At 40.7% G+C, this 11,499-nt stretch overlaps 1 protein-coding gene across 1 annotated transcript; it reads left to right on the top strand.

Moving 5' to 3' along the window:
• Positions 1-2,936: 2,936 nt before the first annotated feature.
• Positions 2,937-5,198, top strand: igfals (insulin-like growth factor binding protein, acid labile subunit). Its single transcript, XM_012878625.3, has 2 exons — positions 2,937-3,040; positions 3,170-5,198. The coding sequence occupies exon 2, from the start codon at positions 3,175-3,177 to the stop codon at positions 4,906-4,908; it is 1,734 nt and encodes a 577-aa protein (XP_012734079.2). The 5' UTR covers positions 2,937-3,040; positions 3,170-3,174; the 3' UTR covers positions 4,909-5,198.
• Positions 5,199-11,499: the final 6,301 nt, after the last annotated feature.

Genomic DNA, 11,499 nt, shown 5'->3' with positions numbered 1-11,499 from the left:
CATTACTTGCGTAAATACATTTTCCTTAAATAAGGCGTAGACCAGTACACATTTACGGCCCCGCCAGCAGATTCTGCCACTCGCCAACACTCCTCATCTCCACTCTGGGAGCCCTCAAAAGAAAACCTCTGTGTGTGTCTGAGTGCCACATAATAAGCCAATTAGAGGTGTTTGTCAGGAGAGCAACAATCATGAAACAGCTCACTATGTCAGTCATGGCACAAGGCAATTTTCTGAGAGAAACTGCAGTTTCAGTAATGGTTCTTCTATCAGCAAAAGGATTTGACTGTTACCCTGTGATACAGTATACATATATATTACTATATCAATGTTAAACATCAATGTTTGTGATGCTACAAATTAGTAATTATTAAGTTTTCTTAATAACATATACAATTCTCCACAAGATGTATAATTAATAAGCCTAAAATGGAGCTTTTATGTCTCCTGAGCAACAAATATGCATCTAAGCTTTTTTGTTTTTATTTGAAGCTGTAGTATAGTTAAGAGGCAGACAGAAAGGGAACCCGATATTTCTGCCCGACATGTTGTTGCATTTAAAAGGATCATTTATGATGACCACTGGAACAGTCAGAGATCCTCTTGCAGGAGCAAGTAGTTAGGCAGAGCTAAGCGCTGGCTTACTTGCTGTGGAGGAGACAGGCTGGAGGGCTGAGGCTTGATCTGAGTCCAGGAGACAGGCCAGGGTCGTGTACAGGTGGTCACACACAGGGCATACAAATCCAGGGGCTTGGCAAGGCTTGTGGTTCAGAAAACAGAAGCTCGTGCCCTTTTTCCACTTATACCAACTGAGAGCGGTTCACATTGGGTTTTCCATTAGTAAAGTTATGGAGGCCCGCAGTTCCAACCATTCTGAGACACTGAAACACGACTCCAGAAGACTGTCAGATTCGTTAGGGGGCAGCGTCACAACATTTTTAATAACTAGTATCTTGTTTAACTGTTAAATAATTTTACACTGGTCTTATTGCAAATGAGCATTAGCTTACCTTCACATCTCTAGTTCATCTCCTTCCGTTTGATACCACATGGCTTCTATCTCTCTTCTGTCCAGCTGTCCCCAGAGCGTTCTCTGGTGCTCCTTTTCTACTCTGAGTTTGACAAAAACCATAAACGAAGCAGCAGTCTCAGCTGTTGTTGTGTTGGTGTATCAGATTGTGGGGCCGTCTTGCTATTAAAGAGCCGAACCCCACGGAGATGCTACTCTGCTGACCCAACACATCTCAACCTGAATAGATTAAGTATTACATGATCAGGGGCATAGATATCCTACAAGGGCAGAGCAAGGCAGGAAAATCCAGAGGACGTGGTCGTAGTATAGACATGGTAATCAGTCACAAAGAATGCTGGACATCTGCTAGCGTTCAATAATCTGACACTCACAGGTGCAATAAATGATTCTTAAAGCTATAGTTGGTTAGCCTGACCAGCATGACTTACACCATAAACATGACATTCATGGACACGGTCAGTCTGGATAGCCGCCAGTAGAGCCCGAATTCAAAGGCGGGACTAACAGGATCAGCTGACAGGTTAGAACCAAACAAAGAACTACGGATGTGACGCAAGCTCCAAGCAACACTCGCTCTTAGCTCTTAGAGCAGCCAGTTGTTGAGCCTTTACAGATATATCCAGGTCATTCAGGACATAACAAAGGGATTCATTAAAATATTGTTCCATTGCGGCCCAAATGTTGACCGTTATGGTTACAGAAAAGCACTCCTGCATTATGGGTGAAGAGTGACGCAACGTAAACCCCCGCCTCCTGCGCTGTGATTGGTCCGGAAAGTTCCTTTACCAAGCTGCATGCTCAAAAACACTCTAGTGTTGCTAAATTAAAAAAACTTTGTGAAGAAGAGTGGACAAAGATTCGTCAGTAGGGATGTAAAATACGCATTACCAGGTATCCTAAACACTTGATGGCAGATGTTGCTGTCATAGGGGAAGGGGGGTAATTACTTTTCACATTTAGTCAGGTTTGTTTTGATAGCTTTTTTTTCTCTAAAACATCTAATCATCATTTGAAAAAGGCTTTGTGTATTTGCTGAGGTTTTCTTATATCGTCTTACAATAAATGATTCATTATGTGAAATATTAAAGGTCAACAGAAAACCGAACAAATCTATAATACTTTTATACTTACATACTTTGACTGCACTGTACCTAATAATCAAAGCTCGAATATAACACTCGACAGTTCTCTGATTTGGACTGTTACATAAGAACAAAAATGCTTTCAGAAACAAATCTATAAATAAACCAAAAAACGTTATTTAATGACGCGTTAATGGATATAGGTGAGGAAGTATTTGGCCTGATCAATAAAATTCATGCACATGGAGACAGTATTATCTAGATTTGCTTGTTCCTCGGGCCATGACTAGTTCATGCCTGTGTACAGAACCCCGATACCACGTAAAAGAGCAAACAGAACGTTAGCCATTACAATCATTTATGCGATTAGAAAATGGACCTGTGGAACCTTCGGACCTCAGACTCAGGATGGCTGAGTAAATAAGGCAGTAAAGGCAACAGCACGGCATTCCTTTTCCAGCTGCTGATATTATATATGAATGGTTCTACAAAACAGACTAGAGATAGTTAAACATTTCATCATGCTCCAATACGTTGAGTCACAATTTGAAACTCACTATAGTTTGCACTCAACAGCAGGGTCACAACTTAGGTCACAACTAAGGTTAAAGCATTTGTTAATGAAAGAGACTTTCAAAATAAGTACAAATTATACAGCGGTAAATGCAATACTTTGTTTGCTATTTAAATTAAGTAAATATTTTTTTTTTCCAAAAACTTCTATCTACATAAAGTACATTAAGGAACACAAGAAATGGACAATGGATATGAATGGGTTAATGGTGCACATTCAGTGCAGCTGACTTAAAAAAAAAGCTGGAGGGCTTGGCATTCTTTCCATTCAGCATACAAACAATTGCACAAGCACCAGTCATTCCGTGTTTCACAGCCTGTCCACTTTAAATTGAGGCCACAGCAACTGAAGGTAAGCAGGACAAATTAGACGTTTTAGCAAGACAATTATTTTACTGAATTCAAATTTAAGATGAAACCGATTTTAACCACGTTTTTTCCACGGTTAACTTTTGATTTGATATTAATCCTCTGTCCATAGCTGGAATGCAAACCATTATAATTCTGGTGGTGTTGGTACTGGGAGCATCCGCTGTGTTGCCAGACCCAGACACAGCCGGGGAGAAGGTGGCCCAGGATCCGGTTCCCTGTGCAAAAGGCTGCAACTGTCTGCACGATGAATACAGCTTGGAGCTCAACGTCTACTGCAGTGCAAGGAACTTAACTCAAATACCAGCTGACATACCGCTGTCCACTCATTATCTCTGGCTAGATGGAAACTTGTTTACTTCCCTCCCAGCGGCGTCTTTTAGGGATCTAACCAATCTGGACTTTTTGAATCTACAGAGTGGCCAGCTGTCGACCCTTGATCCTCAGGCTTTCAGAGGCCTCAGGTCCCTAGCACACATGCACCTTGAGCGAAACCGCCTCCGTGGGTTGCCAAGTTCAATCTTCCAGAACACACCTAACCTTGCTTCGCTTAGTCTGCACAACAATCAGCTCAGTCGCATTGATGAGAGACTGTTTTCTGGGCTGTCGCACATGTGGTTTCTCAATCTGGGATGGAACTCACTTACAGTCTTGCCAGAGACCGTTTTCCATGACCTGACAGGTTTGCGAGAGCTGAACCTGGCTGGGAACCGACTCGCTTACTTGCAGCCGCAGCTATTCCAGAATCTTAACGAGCTTAAAGAGCTGGATCTGACAGGAAATTACCTCAAGGTTATCAAAGCGAATGTGTTTGTTAAACTCATTAAACTGCAAAAGCTTTACCTGGCCCAGAATCAGATTGGGAGTGTGATGCCCAGGGCTTTTATAGGTCTAAAGTCGCTCAGGTGGCTGGACATGAGAAACAACAGACTGACTTTATTGCATGAAGACACATTCTTAGGCCTGTTCAGTCTTCATGTGTTGCGCCTTTCCAACAACTCCATCACCGGCTTAAGGCCAAGGACTTTCCGCACCCTGCAGTACTTGGAAGAACTAAGACTGAGTTACAACAAAATTCGAGCTCTAGGGGAGAGGATCTTCGAAGGACTTGGCCATCTGGAGGTTCTGGAACTAGATTACAATCAAGTGCAAGAGGCACAAATGGGAACGTTCAGTGGCCTGTCTCACGTGGCTGTCATCAACCTATCTGGAAGTTGCTTTAAAAGTCTGCCTGACCAAATGTTCAAAAGTCTGCCAAAGCTTCACAGCCTACATCTGGACCGAGGCTGCCTTACAAAGATCACAGCTCTAGCTTTCAGTGGCCTCTCTGGTTTACGGAGGCTTTTCCTTCAGCAGAACAACATCACTGTGGTGGAAGATAAGAGTTTTGAGGATCTGGTAGGACTCCTAGCTCTAGACTTAAGCTTCAACAAGATGGAGGTTCTCACAGATCACACTTTCTCTGGCCTTAGTAATCTGGAGTACCTTCTCTTGTCCAATAACGAGTGTCGTCAGTTTTTGCAGAATGGAACAAAGCAGGTGCTTCCACGGCTGCGCTACCTGGACCTGCGAGCCAATGCCTTGACAAGCATAGTCACCAATTTCTCCGAGAACATGGAGAAACTCCTGCTGTCTGGAAACCAGTGGAAATGTGACTGCACCACACTCCCACTCAGAAACTACAGCTTGCTGAAACCACAAGTCATCCCTCGGCAAGTGGAGACCCACGCGGAGGGCGAAGAACCTGACAGCACGATCACCATATACAACAACATTACATGCACCAGTCCACCACAGGCAGCTGGTCAGGACCTACGGGATGTGGACAGCGAGCACTTCCGAAGCTGCTGAGGACGCTCAGACTTGTTGATTAACACACAATAGCTGCCAATGTGTTTCTGGTTCACATTATATCTTTGAAAGACTTTTATTGAAAAAACAACAGGATATAACCACACACACACACACATACAAAAACACACTTCTAAGGCACCCAAGCAATGTTTGTTTTACAAAGTAAATTCTCTGTCTCTGTTCAGTTTATATCATTATCTGAAATAACTGTAACGATTGTAAGTTTTGCAACTTATGTGGAGACAAATTTGCTGAAGATATTTAATAAAATATTTTAGTGTGACCAATTGTGCACTTTTTATCTTTGGTTTTTGATTGTTAATTAAAAAAAGTGGGAAAGCTCCTTTTTGCCTCCCCAGAAAATAATATCCCAAATATCCTTGGCCAAATTTGAACTGATTTAGATTATAACTACGCATCTTATAGTAACTATGTTCACAGATTTTAGTTGGAAGTCCCTAGTTTTAAAATAGAATAATTTAACAACACTTTTGTCATATAAAGGCAAACTTTGTCAGACAGTTTAGGCAAAACATAGAGTTAATAAAAGTAAACAAGAGACAAGGACTCTTAATGTGACTATGTGCATTTTAATGTTTAAAGTAAATGTTATCAAACACTGTAAAATATATTAGTGTCATTGTAAATTAATACAGGTAGCCTATGATGTAAGCATTTGCCCAAAACAGAAGTTGGAATAATGAGGTCTTCAGACACATTAATCCTTAATTTGTGGTTAATTTTTCACCCTGTTAAATTTGGAAGATGTTGATCAGTACGGTTTTAAGACGTCATACAATTTATCTGCCAAAAACTAAATCCTAGTGAAAAGTGAAAAGCATTTTTTATTCAGAATTTATTGTCAATGATGCACTCAAGATTGTAAATGTTTTGTGAAATACATTTTTATGTATAATTAGGAAAGTGGCATCACATCACTAAACACAAATAAGAATATGTAAATATGGTATGCGTTGTAAAGCAGCCTTTTTTGTTGACTTACACATTTGATCCATTCATAAGAGACTTGGCCTGTGGGTTTAGATGATGCCCATCTGAAAATGACAAATGAATATCTCTGCTAAAACTGTGAAATCAAATGTGGGTGAGTGATTTTAAACCACTTTACAGCCCTTTTAGCTATAAGAAAAAATAACTATTAAATATGGCTGGCTGTATGAAAGTGCATTTAATGGAGATTTGCAGAGCTGTATGATATTAGGAAAACATTTTATGTTTATCATATCGATGCTTAATCCAAATCCGAGACTACTTTCTATCTCCTTCATCAACACAATATTTCCATTACAATCAGTACCTGAAATATAATCGGCTACTAAATATAACAAACCAAGCAGTGCTTTGCAATTGCAGTGCTGCATGAAGTGACACAACGATGTCAATTGCATGCAGCTCCACTAATTTGCATTGGGTCAACTTGAATTAGTTAATAATTTCCATTGTTTGTGTTAGATGCCGGCAACAGCCAGTCACATATGGGTATTGTGGAAAGAATTTATGTTTTTTGTGAAAAACATTCTTTATCAAAGCCACAAAGAAACCTAAAATGTGAGAGTTGATACGAGGAATATCCTGACTTTATTTTTAACTTCTTGTTGAAAATAAAGTATTTTGCAGAAAAAGAAAATCTTTAAAACAGATGAAAGAACGGTTGCAGCTGGGTCACCAGAAACATCCAACTTTTTATATTGACTTAAGGTGACCTGCTCTTGTGATAAATAAATATCTATAAATCCTTCATCTGAGCCAGAGTTGCCTGGCAAACATATTCCTGAGGAGAAAACACCACCTTTCAAGAAACATAATCCTAAAGAGCATTCCACATCCCAAATGAAAGACAGGTAATTATTGGCTGCATTAGATACATTTTTCACTCCTTGATTCATTTTGTTTTAGTTCAGTTTGCACAGGTATCTCTGTTCACAGGGAAGGTACTCACATCATAGTGCATCATACAAAAAGAAATGCAAGAAATAGACAGAAATGGAAAGCTATACCCTGGCACATGTGCTCATAATACAGGCGAGGAAGAGAAAGACAAGCACCCTCACTCCGTTGGGTTTGCATGCACCCGCCATGACTCACAAAATTTGTGGGTGGAGAAAAACAGTCATCTGCTCTGCAGTCCAGAAAAATTCAAACAGCTTCTCAGGGCGGCTCTATTAAAGAACCGACACAGCAGAGATGCACGTTTGATCCTTGTTTATTTAGCTTATCGTGAACAAATCTATTAACCACCCTGCTGAATCTGTTAGTGACTACCAGGAACCAAACAGCGAGCTCACATGTAAACCAGAGCATGGCCATGAAATCTTTCAGCTTCGTCCCGGTCACCGAGAAAAAACGCCATCACGGGGTTAAGTGACTGCAGGCCGGTCACCCTGACATCTGTGCTCATGAAATCCTTGCGGTATATGGTGTTGAAGCGTCTGAAGGACATCACAAGCCCCCTGCTGGCCCCCTTACAGGTTGTTTACTGGGCAAGCAGCTCGGCAGATGACGCAGTGCAATGGTACCAAACCACTGTATTAACATCAGTGGAGGGTAATGTATAAACGTATGGTGTCGCCTGGATGAATGGCAGATTTTCTGTTGTGCGTTTTATTTTTAAATTGTTTAAAGTTTCACGTTCCTGCAATGATTTATGGAGGTAGCAATCTTTTTTTCTTCGAACTGGGGGGTCCACGTGCCCCCCTTCCCCCCCCGTTATTTCCGCCTGTGTTAAACGGAGCTAAGCGATACGTCTAAAGCTTGGCACGTTGCTCACAGGAGTGTTGTCTAACAAACCTCAGAGCCCTTCGCAGAACAGCTGCTTAACCCGGCCGAGTCTACTTCTATCAACCCTCTGCAGGGCAGAATTCAAGAACCCAAACTCCTCCACTGTCCTCAGCTGACCAGTCAAATCCACAGGGAGCCGCGTTCGTGGTTGTCAGGAAGACTTGAAGCAGAAAGGGCAGATCTGCTGTCTGCTGACAGGTCTGCTGTCAAAATATGGGATGAAAAAAAAAAAACACTTAACAATGTAAACAGTTTTCTTTTTCATGCACAGCTCTGGTCAAGCTCGGTTGTATAGCCAGAACATCTATTTGAGGTTTTTAAAAGAAATAAGGACAAAATAATAAGAGCTGAACTATGCACCTTCTTCCAGGTATCAAATGAAATCCTCCGTGTCAAATCTTTAAAATAATTCTTTTAGAGTCGTAGGCTACGTGACCCATTTTTTGACCCACATCATTACTCTATCCTTATCGATTCTTTTGATTTTTTTTTTTCTTCCTCCAAGCTCAGGCTGATCGACCATTGCCTTTTTTACTGCAGCGTTTTCCAAAATTGCACTGATTTTACCTGACTATACATAAAGTCAACTGGTGTGGTAATAAAAAAGGTTTGTTAAGGGGGATGTCTGGTCACTAAAATCTCAGGAATACGAAAAAGAAATGAACTGCCTGAGCCCTCTGATCAATTGTGGGACTGTTTCCAGCTTTCCATTATTACAATAGCATTAATAGCTATACTGTGACTCTTATTTATCTAATTATTTTATAATCAGAAATTTTTGATTTTCCCTACATAACTGTACTTTCAGATAATAGAATTAGAAAAAGTCTGTTTCATTGCATTGGCTGATCTACCCTCTCACTGTCTGGTGCTATTACTTCTACAAAAAAAAAATGCTGCAACACAACCTTACTCTGCAATTAGGTCTTAAAATTTATTTGATCTTTTGCATAAATATTTTACTTTTACTGCGATGGACTGGCGACCTGTCCAGGTTATACCCAGCCTCTCGCCCATTGACAGCTGGAGATAGGCACCAGCGCCCCTCGTGACCCCACACGGGATAGACGTGTTAGAAAATTGATGGATGGATGGATTTTACTTTTAAACTTGTAATATACGTATATATTACGGGTTATGGGATTTGAAAATTTGCTTTGTTTGCTCCGCAGATTAGATTTCTCCATTAAATTGTTTCAGCAATACTTAAGAAGTTCAAAGCCTAAGAGCTTCAGGGTCGTTTCCAGTCCAGGCCTGATGGTGCTTATGTAGAGCCAACGTTACATTTCCACAATGTGCCATGCAGCAAAAACATGTTCCACAACTTTGGCAAAGCGCACTAGAAATCCATCCATCTCATCTCAAGAAAAGTCCATCTCAGTCTTGACATTGACCAGGTGGCTATTTTGATCCAGCATTTAACCAGCTCGGCACAGAATGTAGATTTTGTGGTACCATTTGTCTGGAAGGAAGCAGTTCAGACAGTAAGTGAGGTTGGTGAAGGTCCCCTGTTGTGATCTTTTCACAATCCTTCGCAGCAATAACTCCAAAACCAATGGGGCAGTAGCTAGAATTCTGATTTTAATGAATTTATTCAGAACCTGCATCTAAAAGGAAGTGTAGTGTTGACGAAGAGAATCATCTGATGCTATGATCATCTGCATGGCCCTGTTGTATGTCTTGTTGTACTTATGTTATATATTGAAAGATAAGCATATACACTGCAAAAAGGGAACTAAAAGTAGGTAAAATCCTCTTGAAAATATTGTATTTTTCATTGATTTAAGCTGATAAATTGGACTATTTGCCAATAGAATAATATTTTTGCACTTAAAATAAGAACAATTCATCTCCATCATCTTATTTCAAGTGCAGGATGTCTAATTATCTTATCTTAGGGGTAGAAATTTGCATTCCATTGGCAGATAGTCTTATTTAGCTGCTCAAATCAAGGAAAAATAGACAAATTTTAAGAATATTTTACTCCCTTTTTGCAGTGTAAAGCTAGCAAGTATGCTTCCAACCCATTTTAAATTCACGCTGCTTGGTCTGAGGTGGCTATCTGAGTTGAGTCGCCTCCAGGCCCAGTGGTGGAGTCCCTACGAGATGGGGGAACAGTTTTACCACAGCAGAGTGTGTCATCATCAGCTCTCATGTGCGCTGTGAGAGGGAAAGATGCTTTCTCCTTAATGAAGTCCTCAAACTTTCAGATTCTCACCAACACAAGAGGTCATTCTCAGACAAGCTTCTGTCTTCTTTGACTCAGAATCAGCATTAATCACGTTTGTACACAAACCTAGCCCCACTGCTCCTTAAGCAATGGGTTAAATGCCGAAGACACATTTCACTGGAATGTACAATTTTAGTGACAAATATCTATTTTTTTTTTTCTTTTGCTCTTAAAGGGCTGTTCATTTAAAGACACCGTAAAGCAAGAACCTTTCCACCTAGACAGGTGTCCTTTACCGTTTGCCTGATCGAGCCAGCAGTCTCGAATCAGACACTAGCGGAAATAAAACATGAGCTCCAGCAGAATGGCCTAAAAATGGTCAGCTTACAGAAGACGAACCTGAATTAAAGTTTGCTTCTTCAGGCCTGACGGGAAATATATGTACCCTACCTGTTCTTTGGATCTCTGAATGCAGTAAAGAGACTGCTGGACATGGTGGGCCTTTGAAGACTCACCCCTCTGGCCGACCTGTTAGGGTACCACCTACTTACAGCACCTGGTATCAGCTTTCCAACTTTATATTAGACACTATGGCTGTTGTCTATATTGCTGTTTTTTTTTAATAGGATCAGTGTCTTATCAACAAACAGTTGTTTAAATATGTAAAGGCATGTTTCCCCTAAAGGGATCTGCAGTACTGGGACCAGCTCTATTAGTGACAAGACTTCAATGATGCACTGTTTGGAGTGCTTGGATGTACTTTTGACTAAATAAAATAGTTTTTGTTGGTTTTATCAGACACTTTGTCCCCAGACCCCTCTGGCCTCGATGGAACGCAAACAAAGCAGCAGAGTGAATAGAGCCCAGAACAGTCTGTCAGCTGTGTCAATATTGGGATCAAGTAAGTGGAGGCTTGGCCACTCTTTGGCTTTTAATCCAAACTGGAAGATTTACAGATCGTTTGATGGAGAGATAATATACGTTTAGTGCTCTACAAAATCATGCATATTGCTCAGTTAAGACATTACAACTCCATTTTTATAACCAAAGCGTCTAACAGCTGCAGGCATCTTTAAATTAAATATTTATAGGCTTTTGGCAAACACTCTCCTGGAAGTCATGTTGAAATACGATTCTGTTCGAGGTGACCTTTGTAAACTCAATACACAAATGATCTGTTTGCTTGTTTATTAGTACCAGGGTCCATGATATCTAGAGCCCTCTGGCAGACGACCAGAGGGGCCCTTAAATGCTCCACCACAGCGAGGCCTCCCAGCTGGAGCAGCTGCTGAGGGCAGGCTGCCACCTTGTGGCGGCCAGAATGTGCAACCTAGAAAATGCGCAGAGGACAAAAAACAGATATTGCCTCAGTACCATCCAGTGGGAGAGCTAGGTAATGGAAGAGGCTTTTAAGTTGCTGGCTGCAAAGTTTTGCAGTAGGTTTAGATTTCTGATTATTACTGATCTTGTTTCCATAACACAAGGCTTTCTTTTTTTTTTCCAAGGCATTGTGGGTTTTAGATAATTTCTTAAACAATGTGTTAAAAACATTATGTCACAATAGGATTTACAGAGAGGCTAGTCATATATACCCAATACAATAGTGAATTCAGTTTTAA

This window comes from Fundulus heteroclitus, chromosome 16 (assembly GCF_011125445.2).
Source record: "Fundulus heteroclitus isolate FHET01 chromosome 16, MU-UCD_Fhet_4.1, whole genome shotgun sequence".
Classification (NCBI taxonomy): Eukaryota; Metazoa; Chordata; class Actinopteri; order Cyprinodontiformes; family Fundulidae; genus Fundulus; species Fundulus heteroclitus.
This window is presented reverse-complemented; position numbering and strand designations above follow the sequence as displayed.